Source organism: Hippocampus guttulatus, chromosome 4 (assembly GCF_054856545.1).
Source record: "Hippocampus guttulatus isolate MCC_2025c chromosome 4, RoL_Hgut_1.0, whole genome shotgun sequence".
NCBI classification, from domain to species: domain Eukaryota; kingdom Metazoa; phylum Chordata; class Actinopteri; order Syngnathiformes; family Syngnathidae; genus Hippocampus; species Hippocampus guttulatus.
This window is the reverse complement of record NC_141264.1, coordinates 26900329-26925299: the sequence shown is the minus strand read 5'-3', so window position 1 is coordinate 26925299 and position 24971 is coordinate 26900329. Positions and strand designations below refer to the sequence as shown.

General features: G+C 52.3%; 2 protein-coding genes across 5 annotated transcripts in view; both read right to left on the bottom strand.

Moving 5' to 3' along the window:
* Positions 1-15368, bottom strand: part of LOC147207050 (CUGBP Elav-like family member 2) — a 29828-nt gene extending 14460 nt beyond the window's left edge. Inside the window, exons 1-2 of one of the 3 annotated variants that reach the window (XM_086110200.1) lie at positions 13981-15368; positions 1359-1549 (exon numbers count right to left, since the gene is read on the bottom strand). In XM_086110200.1, the coding sequence (XP_085966326.1) occupies positions 1359-1549; positions 13981-14234 (445 nt within the window). In that variant the 5' untranslated portion in view covers positions 14235-15368. Of the gene's footprint in view, positions 1-1358; positions 1550-2844; positions 6480-9104; positions 9537-13980 lie in introns of those variants that run through there. The other 2 variants (XM_086110202.1, XM_086110201.1) reach the window with 2 other exon arrangements.
* Positions 15369-15522: 154 nt separating this feature from the next.
* On the bottom strand, positions 15523-23218 carry taf3 (TAF3 RNA polymerase II, TATA box binding protein (TBP)-associated facto). Of its 2 annotated transcripts, none has more exons than XM_086110199.1 (7): positions 22430-23218; positions 21405-21644; positions 19525-21302; positions 17919-18001; positions 17039-17336; positions 16851-16957; positions 15523-16499 (listed from the first exon to the last, which is right to left on the bottom strand). In XM_086110199.1, the coding sequence occupies exons 1-7, from the start codon at positions 22593-22595 to the stop codon at positions 16385-16387; spliced, it is 2787 nt and encodes a 928-aa protein (XP_085966325.1). In that variant the 5' UTR covers positions 22596-23218; the 3' UTR covers positions 15523-16384. The 2 variants fall into 2 exon arrangements, with proteins under 2 accessions (XP_085966325.1, XP_085966324.1); XM_086110198.1 differs by having other exon boundaries at positions 19525-21305; positions 22430-23216.
* Between the last annotated feature and the right edge of the window lie 1753 nt (positions 23219-24971).

The window sequence follows — 24971 nt, the reverse complement described above, 5'->3', positions numbered from 1 at the left end:
CCATCGCAGCTGAAACGCCACAGGAGGAAGTCGGTGGGTTGGTGCCGCGCTGGGGGGGTTGGGCTTAAAAAAAAGCAGCCTTTGAACCACCGCTCTCTGAGCGCCGCCGTGCGTGGGTGTGTGTGTGTGTGTTTGGGGGGGGGGGGGGGGGCAACACTGCCCTTTACACACACAGGCACGCACTCACATTGATGCGTCTGTGCGATCGCTGCCATTTTCCAGAGAAGGCATGTCCGGCTCCCGGGCCCCCGGGGGAGGGGGGGGGTTGGTTTGCAGCTCTCCCGGCCGCAACGCGCCCGATTCAGACGATCAGCTTATCGGCGTGAGAACGATCCGCGTGATTTGAACCGGGCGCGTCGCTCCGGGGGGGGGGGGGGGGGGGCCTTCACCCGCTGGCAAAATCCGACAAAGCCGACGGCCATCTTCAAAAGCGCGGCCTGATGGAGACCCGACGGCGCTCGGTCCAAAACGACAAAACTTGCAAGAATCGGACCGTTGCTTGCGGAGAAACGGTGGCTTTTTTCTTTCGAAAATCTGCTCTCGAGTGACGATCCAACTTTTTTTTTTTCCCCCTCAACATATCTTGAGCCTTTTGTTTGGCCCGCTGCTCGAGGGACCCCTCGGGGCTCACAAGTTCCATGTCAATTCCCCACCAAAAATTCAGAGACCCGGTCTCCTCGTCAAGCTGAAAAGCGCCGTCTCAAAGCGACTCGACTTCGCAGAGCGGCGTGGCCGGCCAGTCCGAGGCGTCCTGGACTGTCGGAAGCGAGTGTTCTTTCCTGAGGTGATTTGTTCTGCAAGATTCAAAGTGCTCAGTCCAGTTTTTTTTTTATGTGTGTTTGTTTTTTTGGCCAGCATCCATTTTCAGGACCTCTCAGTTTGTTGCGCACCAAAAGAAAGGAAGGATTATGTTCCCGTTAACGCCGCAGCGGAAACGGGGTTCGCCATTTGTTAGCATCCTGCGGTGAACTCAAATGCGCCACTTGCTTGAAATGTCATTTCGCTGGCGCGCGGAGCGAGTATGCGGATGCAACGAATAACCTTGCGTTTTATACGACGCGGCTTTGAAAACCAGCACAGTCGGCCACAAAGCGAAAAGGAAATCTTCCTCTAATGCGGCTTATGGAAATGGCTTTTAAGACGACTGAATGCTGTCATGCGAAAGCACAGACGCAGCTGCGCTGCGAGAGCAGACAAGCAATGTTGCTCATTGCCCCAAGGGGGGGTGGTGGCGGGGGGGGGGGTATATGTCGTTATGCGACTGTGGGTGAGAGATGGCAACGAGTGCGTTTTCACACACGCGGTCGGGACACCGGCGCATTTCGACACGGAAACGCTTAGCGCGTACGCGGTCCTACCTTTGCTCTGGGGGGGGTTCTGAGTGCGATCGCGCAGGATGTTGATCTGGTGCACGGCTCCAAAGGGTTCAAAAAGCTCCTTGAGTTCCGTTTCTGACCAGGAGCGAGGGATCTGGCCCACAAACATCTTGATGGAGTCCGGGTCTGGCTGATCCAAGTGTTCCGACGACCCGTTCATCTTCATGCCGTTGCTGTGGGGAAGGAGGGGGGCGGCACATAATCGACCATTGAGTGAAATTGTCTCCGAGACATACAGCAACTCAGCCGTGAAATTGCCTCGCACACGTTTGTCCGTTTTCCGGGCGATTGTTCGGTCCGTTTCCATCTCTGTTGGTTATTGGCTAAACGGTTGATGTTAACCGGGGAGTGAATCGGCAGAGTGGAGAAGAGGTGCCGATTTTCTGTTGGGGCGCTTTGAAAAGATTCAAGGAGAGCCCCGAGCGGGGACCCACCTTGAAAGTCGCCACCAGGCGATTGGCGGCGACATCGATAACGAATCGCGGGACGACTCCGCAAGTCCACATCGACTTGGGTTCCAAAACACGCGCAATGAATTGAATGAAAGGATTCGGAGGATTCTGCCGGGGCGCTCTCACGCGACTGCGACAAGCGTCACGGCACACGCAAAGCGATGTTCACGATCGCCAGTCAGTCGTTTCCCGCTTCTCATCGGCCGTGGCGCTTTAGCAAATTTGAGCTTCGCTCCCTCGTTCTTCGCCCTCCGGTATGAATAATTTTGACACAAGTCACAATCGGAATAGCAAAAGCGAGCGCAGCTCTTCTCCACCACCGTCGGCTTATTTTCATATCGTCGGGCTCGTCGGGGCATTTCAACATTAGACGGCAGATCTTTTGCGGGGAGTCGACTTCAAGCCTTCCGCGTCGACGCTAAAGCCGCCAAGATCCTCTTTGCATTTCTCGAGCGTCGCGTCCCCACTTAACTCATTCAGTACCAGCCAATTCTGGACCACGTCTGAAAAGACGTTTAAAAACGTCTTTGGGAGTGAATGAGTTGAAGCGGATGTAAGAGGCGGAAAAGAAACGGCGCCTATCGCTCGCTAAGCGGAATCTGTCGTCGGAAGCATTGTTCTTTCACGGGGCACGACATGGGCTTTGTTATCCGTGACCCCATTTCGGGTAAACGAGTCTAGGACGGCATATCGCGGCCTGGTCGCGTGTCACTACCGGGTGCCCCGAATCCAAAACGCGGACACTCGGGAGGAGTACCGCTGCGAGGGAAGCGATCGGCCGTGGGCATGAGCCGCGGTGGCTTTCCGGATTTCGAGAGCCAAGCAGATGGCCACGAAATAGCGGGGGCTTCTTTTTCTCTCGGCACCGAAGCTGGGTGAGGCGGGCGGCACGTCGCGAAGCGCAACCGGGATTCGGAAAGCGCCCCGGACGGGGCGCTTTCCGCTTTCAAGATAAAGGTGAACTTCAAAAGACGGTCGCGGCGAGAAGAAAAGGGCCATTTTTTTGGCACACAGACCTCTGGACGCGAGCCATCCATCGCTTACAAAAGGAGCCCAGACGTTCCGCAGAAACGCCAAACTCCTTGAGGGATTTCAACGACATGCTAGCGAGTAGCAGTCGCGCTAGCTCTCCTCCCCGAAATCCAAAGCCGCGCTCGGCTCCGGAAGCTTTTATTCCCGCGGCGTTGTCGACATAGCAGAGCCACTTGGGAAGCGCCTGGCCTCCTTCCCCCCTTTGCCCGAGCGACCGCCTCAACAGGCACCGCAAAGCTCTACGAATGGCAGCTTCACGACACAATTTCTTCCTCAGGCACACCGCGGATGGTACGGGGAGTAACCCGCGGATTCATCAGCACGGCGGGGGGGAACAATGGCGCATTGTTCCCCGACGCTATTCACCGCGAGGCTACAAGCACAATGGGCCGACTCAGGGGCGCGCTTCGGAATCCGTGGACGGCACCGGCGAGCGCGCGATGCCATTTCTCCGCTTTTGCCAGCGGCGTCCGACGCCATTTCGCAGCGGGCGCCTGGTTGAGAAAACTGCAACATTTAAAAAAAAAAAATCAATAAAATGTGTCGGTGGAATGAAATACCAGCAATACCCGCATTGGAGCCGCTCTAGTCTTGTCAGGTTTCGTTTGCGAGCGAGGGAAGAAAGGAACGGGCAGATTGACCGGTAAATTGGCACGTCCCCCCCGCGGCGATGCCGACTCCGTGTCACGGTGAAGAAGCCGAAAGGCCGAGCTCCGGATTCGCCCGGGCGTTTCCCACCCTCGCCTACGGTCATGAATTGCGGGTGGCGATCGAAACGACAAGATAGCGGCCGGATACGCCGAGCTCGGACGACTACCTCGCCCCCCCCAAGGAACAAAATATTCTAGAGGGGTGACTGCTACTATCTCCTTCCACTCGAAATCGCTTACTGGCCCCAAAACTTCTTTCCATCGACTGAGGGGCAAATGCGGGCCATCGCCTCAAAGCTGGGAAAGCGACGGTATTCTTCCGTCACCTTTGCTCAGCTCGGTGCTCGGGAAACCCGCCACAGCTGCAATCAAATGTTTCGCTGACAGGCCGGAAAGGGTTGACGCCCCCCCCCCCAGCAGCTGACGCGCTTCCCGCAGCGGCGGCCGTGAAAGCCGAAGATTTATCGCAACCCGCTGCTGAGCTCTGACCGGGCAGGCACGCCGGCGACACCTCGGCGAGGCCCATAATAGCAACCCGGACTTTGCCGCGGACATGGCACGCCGCTCTTGGGTTCCGACCGCGGCGACGCGGCAGCAATTCGCACGAAAGTCGGAACAGACGCCGACGCCGCCGTCACGTCATTGCAAGCGTTTGTCCGGGAAACGCGGTCGGCTTCTTCGTCGAGGCGGTCGACGCTGCGTGTCCGACCGCGTCATAAAGCGCCGCGGCGACGCGAGGTCAATGGGGAGAAAGACGTGTCGCTTGCCTGCGAGTGCAAGTCGCCGACTCGGACCAAAATTTTTTTCCCATTTCGTTTATGTAGACCACCGGTGTTGTCAAACTCAAGGCCCGGGGGCCAGATTCGGCCCGCCACATCATTTTATGTGGCCCGCCAAAGCAAATCGCACACGTCAACTTCCATGACGCTTGCTAAAATCTCATATGTAATAAATACGAGACGGTTTTTAATTACGGTAATTTCAACTATAGTCGAATCAACCTTTCATTAACCTTTATTTATTGTATTTGGTTTCAGTCATAACGGCCCTCCAAGGGAAACGGGAACTAAAATGTGGCCCGCAACAAAAAATGAGTGCAACACCCCTGATGTCGACTGACACAAAAATATGAAATAACGCGCAGAGTAACGCGGGCGGATATACCGGCAATCGGCCTCCCTGACTTCGAATAATCGTTCTCGGCTTCGGCCCTGAAAAAAAAAAAAAGCATGTCAATCTAACCCTATTGATCAGCACCTTATATTTGCTTGCGCCTTACGGGTACATTTTGGTTACAACGCAAAAGCTAAAAAAAGAAATAATAAATGCCACTGTAAAGTGGAGCGTCTAAAGCAGGGGTCCCCAAACTACGGCCCGCGGGCCGGATACGGCCCGTCAGCACATTTGGCCCGGCCCTCTAACCCTCCTGTTGTCCTCGGGTCAAAATGACCCATCACTGTGTTAAAAACGCCCCAAAAACCCCGAACTGCAAACAGCGGCGTCTACAAGCCTACTGGAACCTACAAAAGGATTATAAGGAAGGAACAGAAGAACTTTAAGAGACTGCTGATTGGTGTCAGAGAGATTCTGCTCTGACAACTGAGCTGAACTTTTATCCGTTAAGATTGTGCATGGCACAACAGAAAGTTAATGTTCCATGGCTTTTTTTTCTATGAAGAACCCAGAGAGAGTTATTTAATTATTATTTATTTCATTAATAGTGTTATTATTTGTTTCCTGACTTTTTTTCTGTAAAGAACCTGGAAAGGGTTATTTGGTTACGTGTGGCTTTCTGGAAAACAATAAATTTTTTAAGCTCCCCTACGATCGTCACACTTTTTCTGTTACAACCCGACACCGGCCCCCCCATCAGAGAAGGGAAAAGTTATGTGGCCCTCACAGGAAAAAGTTTGGGGACCCCTGGTCTAAAGTTCAAATTGGCCCGCTCGTACAGTTTTGCGGGAGCGCATGCAGCGCCATACGGCGCTTGGCGGCCACGTTCGGCACCACTTGGGTTGGTTCAACAAGGAAAGAGTCGGGTCACGGTCAGTCTCTTCAAAGAACCCAAAATGTTTGGATGGGAGCGCCACACCTTCCACCGAAACGTGACAATTGAGGTTTCGGCACGGCTCCGCTCACGTCTAAATGCCCGGCGCACGCCGTCTGTGCTGTACTCATACGGTTTAGCCATAGTTCATACGGATTTTGTGGTGAATCTCAGGTATATGGCCGTATCGCACAAATCATACGGATTCTGAACATTTGGTGAAAAAAGTAACGCAGGAATACAACTCTGAACACAGTAATGCCACTAAGTAGAATGATGATTAGACGTTAACCAGACATTGTATTACGGAGATCTACAATAAATATCATTGAAAGTTTTGTGGGGGGTTTTCTGCCGTTCTTTTGACATATAAAATGCTTTGGTATGTTAGAAGGATTTTTTTGGTAGTTTATACAGGTTGGCGCTCCGAAAAGTTGACAGGTATGTGTACTTAAGGGTTCGACGGAGCTCGCAATCGCATCCATTGGACGAGTGCCATGTTGCTCGAATTAAAATATTGATCCTCGAGCCGTTGTGGTCGGGGGGGCAACGTTCCGGACCAATGTAGCTTCCGACCATTACAGTAGAAACAAGTTTTCCTCACTGGCCCGAAGGCTGCGGTGACAGGCTACGCTGCTGTTTGGCTTTATATTTGACACCGCTGAGGGTAAGGGGGGGGGGGGGGGGGGCAAGTCACGCAGAACAGCTGCTTGCTAGCAATTACCTCGAGTACATAACGACTTGTTTTCAAAGCACCAAACTCAATAAAAATAAAACAGCTCGGTTGGGAAAATCTGGAAAACATATCCTCCGTGATGCGAGTCGCTTTTCGCGAGAAGCACTCTGCACGAGTTCACAGCTCGCCATTAATTAAAACCCCGCGCTCCACTTTCCTTTATTTTCCCATGCGGGCAAACAACGGACACTCATCTTCATTGTTGCCCCCCCCCCCTCCTCCCCTCGCGTGAGGACAGATGTGTTCAAATCACGTTTGCGGCCAACAGGCTGGCAGCATTGGAGGACGCCGCCGCCTGCCACCATTAACTCCGTAATGGCCACGGGGGTCCCCGGAGGTGGCGGACGATGCCGCCAAAGGGCGAGCCGGCGCGTCGCATCCCAAATCAACTTAAACGCAGCAGAAAGGAGGGAGGGCAATTCCACCTTCACGTCGCCGCTTCCCGTACTCCCGATTGTCCGATTCGTGCCGCGAAGGAATGTTGGATGGAAGACAACGCTGCGCCGACGACAACTAGGACATCGAACGAATAGCAGGCGCTAAATATAGTCCGCCCCCCCCCCCCCGCCCCCGACTGAGTTGCTCCACAAAAGCATCAATCCAAAGAGACGCTGGCCGTTTGCGAGGCCGAGCGACTCGCAAACGAAGAGGTGCCCTCATTCCAACGGACAACGCTTCACATTTCCACACGCAGTCGTTATTCTGAACAACGGCGGAATTCTGGCCGGCCGAGCGCGCGCGCGAGAAGCGCCAGCCGAGAAGCGCGCGCTTCTGCCCTTACATAACACTTCCACCACATCATCTTTTGTTCGGGGGAATCTTGCCACAGAATTTGCAGCGCGGCTATTTTGCCATCCCACTGTTGCGGCGGCGAGCCGGATTCACGTTTCTGCTCGCGTATCCCCCGTAGAACTCGGCCCGAATGAGCGCGCTGTCAAATGTGTCGAGGGTCAAGCGTTCCAAAGCCTCGGGCCATCGATGAATCCGCCCGAAAGACATGCGATTTTGCAATCGACCTGAACGTGAGGCGCAATCCTCGCCCTCTCCTTGTCGTATTTGGGCCGGAGTGGGGATGACTTTCAAAGGCGGGGGCCCGGCCCGGCGAGCCGTGGGGACGTTCGCGCCTGTTCGGCGAACGTCTCGTCTGCCGTGAGGGCCACGCCTCAAATTTGGGTTGTTTTTTTTTTTTGGGTCTAGACGGGGATATGATGGGAATACTCACACCTCTGCCTCAAGTTGAGCCAGGAAAAACTCCAAAGTCAAGGTGACGGCTGTTCCCCAGGCTCCGGTGCTAAACGCATCTCGGCTCGATTCCTGTCATGCACTTTTATTTGGAGGCAGCCAATCCTCCATCAAGCGTCTCCAGATGGTCCAAAATGCCACCGCTCGCCTCTTGACTGGTACTCGCATAAAGAGGGAGCGCATCACTCCTACTCTGGCATCCCTTCGCCTGTGCCCCATTTTAGAGTCTTTTTTTTTTTTTTTTTTTAAGATTCTCCGATTGCTTTTTCCAATCTTGAAATGGCCTGGCCCCCATCTGACCTCTCTGAGCTCCTCCGCCCCTGCCTCAGGTCTACAGACGACGCTATTACAGGTACGGAGAACTAAGCTCAGAGGGCATGGAGCCTTTTCCGTCGCTAGTCCCTATCTTTGGAACTGACTGTGACAATATCAATCAAAAAATAAAATAAAAACGGATGGTCCAAGATGCTAAGAATGGAATCGTTTGGGGTTCGCGGTGATCAACGTCAATCAAGAGTGGTTTGAAAGCGACCCCTCTTCGCCGTATTTTGTATCGAGGCAATTACGAGAACATTTGAGGTGTGGCAATTTGTACGACAAATTATGGCATATCGGCCGCAGGTCTCAGACCGTCTCAACTTCCAGCCGTTTCAGTCGCCATTTAGTTTGAAAACTCGACCCAAACCTAGTTACTGGCGTCAACTGGCCGCTTTTAAGCCATGCCGTTAAAAGACAGGGCCCGTGGTGGAGACAAGGGGGGGGGGGGGCACTTGCTTTGGTGTATGGAAAATAGGAGTCTTCGCAAGCCTGTTGTTGACACGGGTCCGGTCACAAGATCTTCCTCGGAGGCTCAATAATCATTAGGGGTGGGGGGGTTCCCGCGGTTAGGTAAGCCTCCCTACAGGGGCGGAAGAGCGGTGGGCGGCGGAGCTAGTGTGGCTAAATTGGGGGGGGGGGCTGCGAACGAACAACAAGAGCAACAAACATGTCGAAAACCGAATGAGGAAACCTGAGCAAACGCCGGCCTACTCGACCGTCCGCTTCCCCTTTCAACTGTTGACGAGCGAATCGCGCAGCGGGCCATCGCCTCGCAGACGACGGCGCCAACTCGGCCAACTTGCGCGATTCTTTTTTTCTTAAATGTTTTTTTAAACCAGCGACAAGCAAGGTTCGGCTCGCTTATAAGAGCACATTTCTTGGTCGGTTGGACAACAGAACGAGAAGCGCATGATACCCGAGTCGCCGCGCGCTCGCTAACGTCGCTAAGCTAACAAACACGCACACGCGGACCAACAACACTGCTCCGTTTTCGGTCTCTCTTGACTGCAAAACGAAGACCGCCGCGGCGAGTTCGTCGAAACTCGAAGCGGCTGGCGGTTATTTCGACAATAGCGACCGAGCCGCGTTCGGTTAGCCGGCCGTTTTCGACACGTTAGCCGTTAGCTCCTCCAGTTGGGCTAAGAGGCTACGACCTACAAAGTGAAACGTTTCATCATCTCCCCCCCAAGCGCAACTTCAAAAACAAAAAACAAAAAACGGCGACAATGAGCAAGTATTGCGGGTACTTACATCGCGTCCCCCGCAGCCATTAACCGACTATCAGTCAGCGGTAGGTAATCCAGGCTATACGACGTCGAAGTCATACTCTTGGTGCTTTCTTTAAAAAAGATCTATATACAAAAAATTGCCGTCTAATCTAACAATGGGGGCAAAGAGAGCACGTCCGCGCTCACTTGCATGAAGGCAAAGCAGGCGACGAGCGAGAACAGGTGCCGACCGACTGCCGAGAGACACACGACGACGAGGAGGGAGGAGGAGAAAGAAGAGGGGGTGGTGGTGTTGGGGGGGGGCGTCGCGTTCTTCTTCTTCTGCTCCTTCTTCTTCTTCTTCTTGCTGGTCGTCCGATCGCATGTGAAGAAGAGCAAGCCCGCTCGCTCCCCCCTGAAACGCAAGCAACGAGAGAGCAGGCACGGGTGCAGCCCCCCCCAGCCGCGCGGAGAGGACAAGTGAGAAAGACGAGAGGGGGCTGCAGTCGAGCAGGGGCGTGGTCAACGCCGGGATGGAACCGAGCGCAAATACCAAGTGACTCGACTCGTGTCGGTTCGGCGCGGACAACACGCGTGTCCATCGGAAAGTCAAATGTGCGACGGAGCAATTTCAATTCCTATTGGCGATTACGCTTTCGGAATTCTCCAAAATGTCCTTTGAGCCTGAGACTTAAGGACTTTGCCCCTCTCCGGGCCTCCGCTCTCCCAAGTGAGCTATCTGAGATCTGCCGGGTAACATCTGGTCCCTTGGGGAGGAAAGCGGAGTACCCGGAGAAAACGCCAGGCAGGCACGGGGGACAATGTGCAAACTCCGCACGGGAAGGCCGCGGCCTGGAATCGAACCCCGCATCTCTGCGCTGCCAGGCGGATGTGCTAACGAGCCGTTTGCCGTGTCGCCTCCGTTAATGAAATCAAAGCGTGCTACGCAGGCTTCCTCTAGTGGGATGCACAAGAATCGCATTTTTAGCACAATATGTGAACGGTGGCGGCACGGTCCTCCACCGGGTTAGCACGTCCGCCGCACGACGCAGAGGTACGGGATTCGCTTCCGGCCTCGAGCTTCCCGTGTGGAGTTTGCGCGGTCTCGGTTTCCCCCGACAAGTTGACCGAAGGCTCTTCTGATTGTAAGCGCCAATGGTTGTTTGTCCGTGTGTGTGTGCCCTGCGATGGGCCGGCGACCGCTTCAGGGTGTACCCCGCCTACTGCCCGAAATCGGCTCCGGCCCTCGAAGAACTGTTTCCAAACATTCATTTCGGTACCATCCTTTTATTAAACTTTTTTTTTTGTGCAATCACGAACTCAACTCGACTGCAGTGTATTTCTAGAGCACGACCGGCGCTTTATCCAAAGTGCTGTACGTGAAGCAAAAAGACGTCACACGACGCGTCGCGTGGTGTTTACGACAAACAATAAAACAATCAATTCACAACAAAGACAGGAGAAAGCACAAAAACGGTCACGCTCAAAATCAAGTCTCATGCGGAGACGGAAGCCAAAGACGAAAAAAAAAAAGACGTGTTTGAAAGATGGGCCGCGAGGGGGCTCGCCCGACGTTTATTCCATTTCAAAATTGGAGGATCGACTTTATAAAAAAAAAAAAAACAACAACTCCAAAATGGGGAGCCAACGAAGGGATGCCAGAGTAGTAGGAGTGATGTGCTCCCTCTTTATAAATAGCGTAGCAGTCAAGAGCGGCATTCTGGACCAACTGGAGACACTTAATGGAGGATCGTTTTGTAGCAGTAATCCAGCCGCCATGTGACAAAGGCGTGAATGAGCGTTTTGAGAGAAGGGAGAGGCTGCTGACCATGAAAGAAGCCCGATTGAACAGCGGCACCGATTTCAAATCGCGGTCCGGTTTCAGACCCAAGTCGGAGACTGTCGGCTTTTGTGTTGGTTGCTCCGTGCGTGTCCAAGTAGCAGCCGATTGAAGGTTTCGAGGTCCTGTAACATCCGTTAGCTTGTCTGTGATTTTATACAGGATACTGTTTGTTAGCATGAAGGTGGCAGACTGTGGCGCGACAAATGTATATTTTGCTGACTAGATTTGCAGCGATACACTTTTCCCCTCAACTCTGCGTGCGTTGTTGAAGTGGCAGTTGTTCCGAGGTTTCAAATGACTGCGACATCAATGCTCACTTTTGTCAGCCAGTCGAGGGTGCTTCACTTTCGATGTTAGCATTGAGCGATCTGACTTTGGTTCGATGAAATCATATGGCTGGTGAAACATTTTCGGGTGTTTCCCATACTTTAATAAATGACCGTCTCTTTATAGCGCGGACCCCCCCCCCCCCCCCCCCATTGATGTAGCATCGCTCACATTGCAAAAGTCATTCTAGCATGTGCACCCCGTTTCAAATGCGGAGGTGTACCCAAGTGTGCGAGTGTATCTCCGGTTGTTGCGCGGTCCAAATGTATTGTCCAAATGTGCGCTCGAAACAAAACAAAAAAAAAGCCATTTAATCCTTCTATCTGCGGCAATTTCAAGGCATGGGTGCGGAATGCGCGCCATGAAACGGCGCCTAAACCAGGTTTGTATGCATAATGCGCCGGGCGACCTATTTTCCCCTCGATACATGCAGCCTACTTTGTGACATGCGTTCGCGTGGCGCTCAAGGGGAGGCTATAAAAAGGTAGACTAAAGCTCTCTGGAGAATGTGCTTTTATGAAATCAAGGCGGGGGATGAGGGGTGGGGGGGGATGCAACAAGAGCTGCAGCATGCACAATTTCACTTTGACTCTTTTCGGGAGCGGAGGGGGGGGGGGGGGGGGATCGGCCTGACTGTAGATAGGAAACATGTCTTTCTTACTGATGCTTAGTATAGACCAGAGGTGGGCAAACTACGGCCCGCGGGCCGAATCCGGCCCGTTGGTCTTTTTAATCCGGCCCGCCGAAGGTTGGTCCACAATTAAGGTTCGATGTGAATGATTGCATTCATTTCAATTGGACTTGTAATGACAGGCATATCACCGCCAGGTGGCGCATTGACTTGAAGTTGCAGAACATGGGGGGGGGATCTTTTCGACCACCTAGGACCTCTGTATCGCTCTACTTCTACTGGTCTGATCACAACCCATCTGCAGAAATGCACAGGCTAAAATAGGTCATCAACAACACTGTCGTCATTTTTAAAAAGTGTATTAATACCGTACTTTCATGCTTTTGTTCTTTTGATGTTTGATATGGACTGTCAACAAATGCAGTTTTTTTTTTTTAATGTACCATAGCTCGTGCTGACCTGGCCCTTCTGTCAAATGTTAAAAGTCAATGCGGCCCCCGAGCCAAAAAGTTTGCCCACCCCTGGTATAGACAGTGGGGCCTTCAGATGCAATTTTAATTTGCTCAGTGACAGCCCCCCCCCCCCCAAAAAAAAATAGCAATGTGATTTTGAGAACATCACACTATGATTGTATGGCATAAAAACATACAGTAATGACATCATTCAATAGAATAGAAAGAATTATGAAAACAGTTTGCGGACGTGGTGCTGCTCCTTCAAGGGTGTGTGCTTCTTGGCCACCAGAGAGCAGTATAATCCAGAAATATAGTGCATACAGTGGGCCCCTCCCCGCCTGTGTGTGTATGTGTACTGTAAATTTAAGTACAACTTTATTGTCAAATGTGCAACATACAGCACAGATGAAATTTCTTCCCTCTCACAACATACAACAAGAGGAGCCGCTGCGAGAGTATATACTGTCTATAAAAAAAAAACACTACCTCGACATTGATGCTAGTTTCGTTAGCCTGTCGAGTCTTTGGTGTTTCGCATTGTGTGTTAGGATTTAGGTCCGCTGGCCTACCTTTAGAAATTCTGTGGTGAGGTTAAACACGGGAGACGCAAGAGTCTCGCAGTGTAATTGTTTGTTCGCATTAAAATAAATGGATTATCTGAAACCACGTCGTGGTTTTAAATCCATAACGCGTCACTCCGTTTTGCGTTTCGTTTGACGGTACAGACTCACCGGGAGAGAGAATAAATGGTTTGCTATGCTATCTGAGGACACCAAGTGTACAATTGTGAATGTTTGTCGTGGTGGGTTCCAGATGAGGCACTTTCCAACATTGCACCCTCCCCTTTCCTTAATCTCAAATGATTCCCAGTGTGCAGTCATCACATCATAATCCCACCAATGTACTGCGCTTTTGTTGTTTACGTCGCATGTTTGTTTTTTAATCAGTACCGCGTTCAAACATATGAAAAAGGGAAAGCTAATCGCCTTGAACTAGGAAATGGCCCATTTTTTCTTTGTCGACTTTTGGACAGCAGCAGTTTGCCGAATGGCGACCGAGCCTCGAAGGCTCTCAAAATGGAGAAGCGAGCGAAGGACGTCCGTTGAAGCCCCCTGGTGGAAAAAGACGCGCGAGCCTCAGACGACTCCAACTTCGGTCACCAGTGCCGACGCGACTGCTCGCTGCTAATTTGCTGTCTTTTGTGACTTTTGGAGGCTTCCGCGTACGTCGCCCCACCTCGCTTGGGAAAAGATCACCTGCCTCTGCCACCAGAATAAGGACAAAAAGAACGAAAGGAAATGGCTGGACTCGATCTATTGATGTACATCAGGTCCAAATCTATCGTGTGTATCTGAACGGCATCTGTCGCAAATGGCCCGCAGACATGCTTTTGACAGATCACATCCATGTGGCTTTTTTTGTTGTGGTCGAAAACAAAGTGAATTCCCACTTGATTCGTCGCCTTTAAAAGAGGAAATAATCGAGCAATTCGGTAAGGCACAGCAGCATCGGGGCAACCGAACAGCCTTAAGTCACGATGACATCCGGGCGAGACAAAGACTCTGTTCACACAAAGCCAGTTGGGACGTTACACTGAGCGGGTGGGGGTGGGGAGGAGTGTGTGTATGTGGGTGTGTGGAGGGGGGGTCAGAGCAGAACGTACCTGAGGGGCAGGTCCTCGGTCCTGACGGTGGGGGGGCAGCGCATGCTGTTGGCATACAGACCCTGCACCAGGGCCAGCTCGGAGGAGTGCTCCAACATGGGGGCTGCGGAAGGAAATGGTCGCGGGAGGGAAGCGCTCCTCGTCGGCTTTTCTCTCTCTCTCAATCCGCCTGCCCGGCCGCCTCGCTCGCTCCCAGCCCAGCTTTTCCCTCTCTCCTGCTGGAGTGCATCCGAGCGTGGGGCCGCCCCGCCCATGCGCGCCTCCTTCCTCTCCGGTGCCGGGGCCAAAATAATCCCCTTTGACAGTTTGCGGTACTCGAATGCGTCGTCGCCGTCGCTTGCGGCGAACCGCTTTTGCCACACTTGCCCTGGGTGGCGCTCATCGGCACCTGGATTAGGAAAACTGAACAAATGTTGCGGTCATGACGACCAACATATGACAGACGGACAGCGGAAGCAGACTCGCATGCATACATATTCTTTATCCTCCGTGAAAAAGCAAAAAAAAGAAAAAAGACTACAGCAGCACACCGAGTCAGTTCGAGGTGAAAGTCTTTTTGCAGTAGTTTGCGCTGTACTGCCCCCTAGTGGCCACACCGCAAAGGGGCGCGATGCCAAAAGGGCCAATTAAGACGAAAATCACGACGGAGGTGCATTTTCTGCATTGTTCACATTGAATTCATTGATTACCGTTTTCTTTAATAGAGGAGAATATTGTAGCGTGCTATTTTTTTCCCTTACTAAAAAAGACTTTGCAAAACAAGTGCTGTTGCTTTGCGCGGCGTTGGAACACGAATGACATTTCCATTCATTTCCACGGGCAGAGACGACAGACGCTTTTTGTCCACCACACCGGACGACTCGAGGCGGGAGGCAAAGTGACAACACATAACCCGCTTCAAAGAGCCCCGGCATTTGGTTTGGCCCACAATATTCTTCACCGGCTTGGAATCCCCAAATCCAAGGGTGAACGTCTGGACACGACACAGATTCAGAAGAAGGTCACGTTAGCTGCGGGGGCTTCCACATTTGACGGGCTGTGCGCCGTCTTCTCTGAGAATAAAACAAAACAGAGACCCGGGCTAAAAAATTGACTGACTCGACAAAGGGATTGGACACCCCCCCCCCCAAAAAAAAAATAATCTAAAAAAAATCATTAAAGAGATTGGACACCCTCAAAAATATTCCAAAAAATTATTAAAGCGTTGACAAAAGAGGAAGTAATGCGATTGAAAAAAAAAATGGAAAGAATAAATCTCGGGGAAAAATCCCACAATGACCCACAAAAAAGCACAAAGGTAAAAGACAAAAGATGAAAAATGTTGGGACAAAAATTGGACTGAGATGACAACAAGGAATTGGAATCTTGCAATTGTACTGAAAAAGCCAAATTGAAGGGGGGGGGGGGGGAATGAAGAATACCAACCCCCCCCCCCCCCCCACTAAGATCCTCATGAGCGCGTATGGTCGGCGGTCAACCTGCTGTCAAAAGTCACGAAGAAGAAGCAAGGGAGTGAAATAAAGTCAATCTCTGAAACCTGGCTTGTCAAAATAATTTGTTATTATTATTTCATATATTTTGGGGGAGGGGGGGGGAGCAAATGCAAAAAGCTACTGGAGGGGTTGAATGAGGACTGACAGACAGAGCGCGCGCAAAGTCCTATTTGGGGTGGTCAGGGACGTTTGCAAGGGCGCAGACTGTGTTGCTCTTTCGCGGTCGCATATCCAAATAAATTCCAATGACCAAACACAGCGAGGGTCAGAGCCGGGGACAAAAACGTACAACACCCCCCCCCCCCCAAAAAAAAAAAAAATATCAAAATACAAAATTGGAGACAGCGGGGCTCAGGTGCCACGGCCCTCGCACGACTTCCTGCTTTTCCAAGCAGGATGTCGCGAGAGGGCTGCAGCATTTTTGGCTCATCTCGACCCGTTTTGCGCAAACGATACGGGCGGGTTTGGGGGGGGGGATAAAATAGAAACTTTTCAATTTAAAAAAATGTACAGAAATTACAGAGCGTTAAAAACTCATACCTGAAAATGCAGTCATCAAGTTGAGGGCAAAGAGGAGAGAAAAGAAGAAGAAGAAAAAAAAAACCACTTGCCTTGAGAATCGGTATTTACATTTATACACTGGGAGCAGTGGGGAAAGGGGGCGGGGCATCATTTTGTACACCGAAAGCAAAGATAGCAAAAGGGAAATCTTCTCTGTGAGAATTTTGGTTGAGACGATTGCCAGGCTCCCGATGCGCTGGCTCGAATGGCATTTTTTCTGTTTTTTTCCAGCCCGCCCCATGCCGGCTAACGTCATGAAAACTCCTTTTTCCTTGTTGTTGATTGGAAACTTTTCGCGGTGCCCAACGGCTTCTTTCGAGTTCTGTCCCCAAAAATGTGTCCGCTTGCGCTTAATGCGGTTTGTGTTTCTTCTTCTTGTGTTTTTTGTCCTTCTTCTTGCTGGAACATTTGACACAAAACCACTGCTGGTCTGCGGGAGGCGCCGCCACAATTCCCACGCAAACCCTGAACACAAACACACACCAGAACACGACATCGTCATCATCATCTTTCTTTCGCAATGGCTGAATGTCTTGGTAGCTTGACTCAGGAGGCCATTTCCTTTTTTTTTTTTCCCACATCGGCATGGCTAAAAATATGTTGGAACACCCGTTTCATCGTTGCAGAACCGCGCTGCACGATAGCGACAGGCCCTTTTCAATATTCTGGCCGACAAAATCAGTTGGGCAAAGTATTCGAAAGGGAAAAAGGCGGTGATGCGCTCGAGGAAAAGTCGGGAGATTTTTGAAACCGGTGGCAAAGAGATGTTTGGTTGTTTCCAATTTGCCGGTGACCAGCGTCATCGGGAGGTCGTACCAGTGATACCAGTCGTCGCAGTCGTCGCATCCGATCATGGGGCTGCCGTCGTCGGGCTTGTCGCATCCCGGACAGATCCAGATCTGATTTCCGCTTTCGTCTCGAATCTTCAAACGGAAGACCAAGCAAACGTCAAGGCACGAGCGCCGCCGGCGCCGCGCGTGGGGGGGGGGGGGGGCTCCACTCACCACATAGGTGCTGACCGTCTCGGTGACCACGCTGCGAACGGGCATCTTGAAGGAGGAGGCGGGGAGAGGCGGCGGGGCCGCCGACAGCAGCGAGGACGACGGCGAGGGCGCGACGGCGGCGGCGGCGGGGGGGGCCGAGGCCAGCGGCGACGGAGGCCCGGCCGCGCACGGCAGGGCCGGCAACGGGACGGGGGCCGGCGGGGGCGACCGGGGCCGAGAGGCGGGGGCCGACTTGGCGCCGGCCGTTTTGCCGGCGGGGACCTTCGCTTCGGAGTTCGGAAGCACCTTGCTGATCACGCTGCGGGGAGACGCGGGGCGGGGGGGGGGGGCAATGACTTCAGCAAACACGGAAACTGTTGCGATACTCGCAGGATAAATGCAAGTGACGGGTGAGGAGTTGCTTTCCTGACCTGCTCAATGGTGCCTTGAAAAAGTTTCCTTGGTCAATCTTAAATTTTCTTCACTTAAATTGATCTGTGCATATTCGTGCCAATAAAGAGCCAAATTAAAAAAAAAAACCCCAAACAAATCCACCAGGAGCACATTCCAGAGCACTTTTTGCACAAAAGCTCCGATTGAATTCCCCCCCGCCCCCAAGGGATTAGAAGTAGTCAAAGAAATCAATCAATACTATCCCGCAAAGTTTTGAACAAAATTTTGAATTGAATTTTTTTTAAATGCACATTTGCAACAAGGCGTGCATCTTGTTCCATCATCTTATGACGTGGTTCATATGTGAAAGCTAAGCCAGCTGTCATCGTGCGGCCTTTCGCACCACAAAACAAACAAGTGCATCGGTGACGGCGAGGCGAGAAAGGGATTTAAAAAACAAACAAACGAAAAAAACTAATCCTAAATAAGAGACTTGAGCTGCTCTTACATTTTGTCCTGGCCTCCCACGCGCAGCGTCAATCTGGGAATGACGGGAGAGGGAGCCACCGCTGGAGCGTCCGCCGCCTTCACCTGTGCCAACGCAACACATTGCCATGAAGAAAAATTAAATAACAAAAGCCTGTTCCAACAGCCGACCTACGACTTTGTTTGCAAGCCCGCGGTACCGCTTCGGAACTGGTAAATGTCAAAACAATGTGAAGTTTCTGATTATTATTAAGCTGCTTTAAAACCTACCACCACCCTTGATTGAGGATTTTTTGGGGGGGAGGGGGGGGGGGGGTGAAGAGTGTTATTCTCGGGATTTTACAGTCCATGGTGGGAAACAATGAGGGACCCGCAAGGGACTTACTTCACATTCCAACAGCATTTCAAAACTGAACAAACAAAGTCACAAAAGAACTACCAAGCGACCGGAGGAATTTGGAGTGCGGTGCGCAGGCTCCCTCTGGTGGGATGCTCAAGAGTCATCGAATTCAATGAACCTGAACGTGATCGCGTCTTGGGACATTTTAGTTTTCAACGGAGACAGTTGAGGGCTATTTATCGTTTGAGTGCAAAACGTTTGCATGTATTCCTTTTTCAAACAGATTGGTTTTCAAATTAGGTCTCAAAATACCGACCCCCTCCCAGAAGAAAAAAAATTGGAAAAGAAATGAACGCTACTTCATCTTTCATTTTTCTTATGCCCACACCCCCACCACCAAATACATTGACTCCGATGCTATGGTGGCTAAAACATCCCACAGAGTTATCGCCGCGATGACAACCCCCCCCCCCCCCCCCCGGCTAACGTATGTGGCGTCGCCTCCTCGATTTGAATCAGGACGGCGCGCTGCTCTGCAAAGTGGGGCATCAGAAGCGTTTTCGCGGCGTAGGCATAGCTAGCTAGTTTAGCTAGCTAGCTAGCTAGCGGCACAATGTAGCGGGAGAAAGGGTGCTCGTCATATTTCGATCACTCGATGGGATGCGCAAGTTTCGGTTGTGATAGAAGGGGCTCGGGTTCCAATATAGCGGCCGAATTAAACACCGTACCCCCCCCCCCCCAAAAAAAGATAAGGAAAACTGAAACGGTGGGAAATGGTTTAACGTGGCATCTCCACATCAAAAAACTTGAAATCTTCACCACATAGAAGTAGACCAAAATGTTAAGACTTTTGACTGGAGGACTATGACAAACAAGGAGATGCTCTCTTGTGCCCGTTTCATGACTATGGACTGTCTGTCTTGTGTATTTCTGTTCTTAGACTCAGCCGAAGATGATTTTTTTTGCCATCGATATGCCTCAAAGATTCTACTTTGCTCATATCTTGGCTCATTTTCAGCAAAGACCCGGAAGCTTTCTCAATTGACTTTCGCAGGGTTGAGGAGCAAAAACCCTCTGCCTCATTTCTGAGGGACAGTCGATGGCGGGCCGACAACTCGATGCTAACCTCGGTCGTTATTGGAATGGCCGAAGAGCCAACGTTTTTTTTCTTTTTTCGAGGCGATGAAAAAAAAAAAGGGGGGGGGGGGTAAGCACTGACCCCAACAAAGCGCACGAGCCATTTTCCCAAATAAGAAGAATGTAAAAAAAAAAAAAAAAAAGAAAAGACCTTCTCCAATCGGAGTCTCTCCTTGTCTTTGTCCTTGTCCCGTTTGTCCTTGTCGCGCTCCTTTTCTTTCCTCTTCTCCTCCTTCTCGCGCTCCTTCTCCTTGGCCCTCTCTCGCTCCTTCTTTTTCTTCTTCTCCTTCTTGTCTTTCTTCTTGTCCTTCTCCTTGCTCTTGCCGTCCTGGAGGGCGGGCATCAAGGCGGGCACGACGGTGGTCAGGCGCTGGCAGGAGGGGGGGGCGAAGAGGGCGGGGAGCTCCGCGGGGGCCGGGGGGCCTTGCTTGTGCCGCTCGTCCCTGCTCCTGTCTTTGCCTTTGTCTTTCTTCTCCTTCTCCTTCTTGCCCTTTTCCCTGTCCTTCTTTTTGTCTTTGTGCTTGTCCTTGTCTTTTTTGGCGCCCTCGCCGTCCCTGCTTTTGAGCTTGACGGCGGCCTCGGGCGGCGCAAAGTCCCGCTGGGCCGAGAGTTGGTCCTCCTTCGGGCCAAAGTCCTTCCAGAGAACCTTGCCGTCCTTGGACGAGTCCTTGGCCTTGCCGCTCTTCTCTTTGTTCTTGTCCTTGAGCTTGCTCTTGTCCTTGTCCCGCTCCTTGTCTCGGGGCTTCTCCTTCTTCCTCAGCTTGCTCTTCAGCTTCTTCTTCGCGTCCGGCGCCGACAACTTGGCTTTCTCCCGGAACACCTTGAGCAGGGGTTCGGGCGTCGGAGGAGAGGCGGAGCCGGACGAGACGTAGCGCTGGCGGTCGGGCGGCCGGGGCGAGGGCCCGCCTCGGTGCGCCTTGCGGATCACCTCGTCGATGGAGTCGTCCAGGGTCCACTTGCCCGGGCCCAGCTGCAGCTGGAGCGGCGCCGGGCCCCCGGCGGCCGGCGGGGCCCCGCTCCCGGCCCCCGGCTCCGCGACGCTCAGCCCGCGGGGGCCGGAGAAGTCGTCGCTGTCCGAGTCGGAGCCCGAGGAGAAGGCGAAGGGGTCGGGCCGGCGCTCCAAACACGCCTTGGCGATGACGGTGCTGATGGAGTCCTCGATGGCGCCGTTGTCCGGCGCGGCTTTGAGGAAGAGGCCCCCGTCGGGCTCCTTGCCGTCCACGTTGTGCCGCACGTGGATGTTCTCTTTGCCCATGCGCTCGCTCAGCACGGACAAGGGCAGCTTGTGAAGGCCGTCCGCCTTGCTCTGGGCCTGCGGGGGCTTGGCCGCCGCCGCCGCCGCCGCCGCCGCCTTGGGGCTCTTGGGACTTTTGGGACTCTTTGTCCGCCCCGGCGATTTTTTCCTCTCCTTGGGGGTTTTGGGCGGAGAGCGGACGGGACTGCCGGCCCCGCAGGCGTGAACCGGCCCTTTGGGCGACTTAGTTCTTTGCCTCGCAGGCGAGGGGACTTTGGGCTTCTTTCCGGGGGCGGCCGGGGCCTTTTGCTCGGGGTATTTGGGTAGGGCCGGCTGCGCTCTGAAGGAGGGCGGGGCCCCGGGCGGGCTCTCGGGGGACGGCGGCCGGAGGCCGTCGCGGGAGGGCGGCGCGGCCGGCGGGGGCACGCGCTGAGGGTTGAGGGAGGTCAAGGGCTCCCGGGGCTCGGCGCCCCACTCCGGGCTGAGGCCCGGCAGCGTTCGCGGCCGCTTGGCCGTGGGCATCATGCCCAGCGCCTCGTCGGGGCTGTCCGGGGGCCTCTTGAGCGGGTGGTTCTCGTCGTTGACCGTCTCGTCCTCGTCAAAGTCCTCCTCGTCCTCCTCCACCGCCACCTGCATGGCTTCGGCCGAGGTGCCCATGGCGGGAAGGCCGTCCTCCTCCTCCTCCTCCTCCTCGTCTTCTGGACAAGAAAGGGGGAGCGGGCGTTTCAGGGCGGGGGAACGCACGGCGAAAACCGGGCGCCCCCCCCCCCACCTCCCCGTGGAACGAAGGAACTCACCTTGCAGGGAGACCAGCGGCGGCATGTAATGGGGAATTTCCTCCTTCCGCTCCTCGGCGAGCGGCGCGCCGGGCTGAGGGAACTGCAGCGCGTTGTTCTTGCCGACGGGGAAGGCGGGCAACTGTTGGGGGAAGGCCACGGGCTCCAGGTTGTTGACATAGTCGTCCAGCTCACTCAGACTCACCCCCAGCAGCCGGAAAGCCTGACTCACGTCGTCCAGGACAGGATCCGTCCTCCCGTCTGCCGCGCCGATGCAAAAAAGAAAGCGTTACGACGCAGGCAGCACGCGGGCTTTTAACGATCATGTCCAAAAAAAAAAAAAAGACGATTCCATCGTCAAAGAAAGCAAGAATTTGCGAAAAGTACGCCGAGCTGATCAAGGAATACAGGAACAGAGTATTTGTCGTCGGTTACAAGTCACCACCGATATCGGCCAGGTGTAACACGCAAGTACAGCTAGCCGAGAAATGTAGCCCCTTGCATGACGTTGGTCATATTGACCCGCCTTCCAAAGTTCCTGTTGTTATTCGGTGCATTTTGTGATCCATTTTTTGAATCCGCACAGCAATATTTGAAAGTAGTCTCGAGTGAAGGTAAGCAACTTGAGACTTATTAAAAGAAGCTCTCGTCGTTGTGGTAAACGCTATCACGAAGGCAGGATTGTTTATTATGACTCCCCTCTTTCATTTGAATTTGTCAGATTTATTTTCAAGGCAAGACATTTTTTTGGTTCGACTTTGACAGAGGATGGAAAAGTTCACATTTCGGAGACGAAATGAAATGATTCGCATGTTACAATCAGTTGTGTGTCACGTCAACGCGCAGGAGTGAGGGCGTACCCAAGCCCCAAAAGATGCGGAACCACCACCGGTGGACACTCCTGCAGTTTTGACAACTGTCCCTGGAGGGCGCTAGTCTGAGAACAACGAAGTTATCGCGTACCGAAGCAAGCGAGAGAGGGGGGGGGGAAAACCCCGCTGTATGCGAAGCGGTAACGGGGGGGGGTCAACCCGAGATGCACTTACACAGCTCCGAGTAGCGATGGCAGACTCGGCCCATCTGCTGGATGTATCGCTGCAGCACATCGGCCAGCAGGTCGCAGGCGGTTAGCTGAACGGCGTCCCAGCCCAGAGCCTGGCAGATCTGCGCCACCGACACACGCAGCAGCGAGCGGCCATAGCTCTCGCACATCGTCGTCCGCGCTCCTTCAAATCCCGCTCAATCGCGTCTCCAAAGCACGCGCCCGATCGTCATGGTTCAGCAAAGACTCGCTGGGGCGCGAGCAAAGCCGCTCGAGGGGCCGATTTGGCGCATCTACTTTGCTAGCTGCGGTAGCGCTTTTGCCAGAGTCGCCATCTTGATTCGCTCGTGAGACCCATCCCCGAAATGTTCAGTACGCATGCGCGACAATCCAGGCGCGCCGAGTGGGCTGCGCTCATGATGCGTTCCCCTAAACTGGGAATCCGGGAGACCCGTACGATTTCTTTACTTGGCACCCTCCTCGGTCTTCGATTCTCGCTCCCTCCGCTTACATGCTTGCCTCTCACAGCACAGACCCAGCGAAGATGGCAACGGGGGAATGAGGGACAAATGTGTGGAGAAATGAGACTCCCCTACCTCGACGACGCCAATTGGTGGCGACGGCGATTAAAGATGATAACACGACATCGATACGCGTCACAAATCGGTCGTCTCCGTGTCAGAATGTCCACCGAGCGCTGTATTCTTTCGAGTGGAATTAAGTTCAAGTCAAATATGATCAAATACTCGACAAATCCGACTGCGAATAATTCGCGCAAATAAGACCCGGATGTGTGAACTGACCAATATATGAAACTTGGTGAACCGTGACTTATTAGGGTTCCGCACGTCGCCAACGATTTATTTTGAAAGGGGCGCCGGGAACAAAAAAAACGTGACCTCAACCTTGTCAAAAGTGAAGACAATTTGCAATTTGGGTACTTTTGCAAGAAACATGAAGTCAACGCCCATAATATTCTTTCACGGGCCAGATCCGCCCCCCGGTCTTGAGGTGAAACTTTAATCAATGAATGCAAGCAATGCACTTTCAAAGACGCCCTTCTGTGACTCTTGTTTTGATTTTCGCCGTTCGGCTCCGTACTCGTAAACAGCAAGCTGTGCGAAAAGAATTGAAACATTGAACAGCTGGACGTCCAAAGGTTTAGGGAAACGTAAAATAAGTTCACCTGTGAAGGTAAACCTGCATTTTAGATTAATCTTTTAATTTGTCTTCGAACTCCAATACCGCAAACGTTTGTTTTTTTTTTGGTGAACAATCTATTACAACAAGCAGCAATTGTGAGTGCTTGCTTGTCAAAATAATGCCTCACGTTATATTTTCGTTCCTACACTGAAGCGAATTTTTCTCGGTATTTATTTTTGCTGATTGACTTTTTACCAGTACGTACATTTTAAAACATACCCGTACTTTCTTTAATATATCGAAAAACGACAAATATCTTGATTGTTAATTAAAACCAGACATTTTTTTGTGCAGGTAATTCTTTAGGTTACCAAAACAAGTGTTGTATATCATTGCCAGAAAACACATTTCGACTTTTGTACTTCAGTAAATTTCTGAGCCTGTACTTTTTATTTAAAAGAGGTGAATCGGTAGTTGTATTTTATTTTTAACACACAGTGCGACCAACTGTTGCCAGCGCTGCTTTCTCTACGAGCGGGCCGCTGGAATTCCAACAAATACAGTATTACCCCCGTCACATTCCTGGGAACACATTTCCACGCAGGCCGCAATCGTGATTTATCTCAACTTTGTGACGTGTTGCTAGCTCCAAAGTCTTGATTTCTGGGGGGGGATTTGAACGCAGCGCGCGACTCGCGTGATCCCGCCGGCGGAGAGGAAGTCACAATAAAATTCAACTCAATCAGCTAGCCTGCGTTTCGTACTCACGGTCGAAACTTGATCAGATAACATCGCCCGCCGATAAAGGCTCCGCGGAAGTTCAGCTCCAACCAAAAGTCGAGACTTTCAACTCCGCACGTTTAGCTGCGTCGTCCATTCCCCTTTTTTCGTACCGCCGCGTGACGTTAAAGCCGTCGACGACGACCGGAAAGTAGCAAGGACTCACACGCTGTACTTAAGCTACTTGCGTAATAAAAGTCGAAGTACCGATTCGACTCCTTTCCATAAGTAAAATAAAACGCGGGAATCCGTGTATCATTCGTTCTTTCGTTTTTCAACTGCTAATCGATAACAAAAAATTAAAAAGGAGACTGATCATTTTGTTTACGCGCTCGGCTATAGAATTGTCAGTTGTAATCCAAAGGCGTTTTTATTTCCGTATTTTATTGAGAACCCAAAGAGCCTTTTAGATTCAAGGTGAAACCGTTCCAAACAAGCGCAGTCCAGTTGCTTTGATTCAAGCACCTCACTTTGGTCTCAAGTTCCACATGAATGATAATTGATCGAAACATCCCAAGGGTCATTCCAGAACTGGATGACATTTTAGGTCCCGCCCATCAAATTGTAAATAATCCACATACAAAATACCAAAACATGCAGTTTCTGAGCACATTTACGTGTCC

Bases quoted from the DNA above. Each gene is read 5' to 3' on its own strand.
- taf3 (XM_086110198.1), bottom strand. From the start codon at position 22,595: ATGTGCGAGAGCTATGGCCGCTCGCTGCTGCGTGTGTCGGTGGCGCAG. The intron at 21,306-21,404 runs GTGAGTTCCTTC...TTTCTTGTCCAG, and splicing joins GCCGCTGGTCTCCCTGCAAG to AAGACGAGGAGGAGGAGGAG. The intron at 16,958-17,038 runs GTGAGTGGAGCC...TTCCGTTTGAAG, and splicing joins AGACGGTCAGCACCTATGTG to ATTCGAGACGAAAGCGGAAA.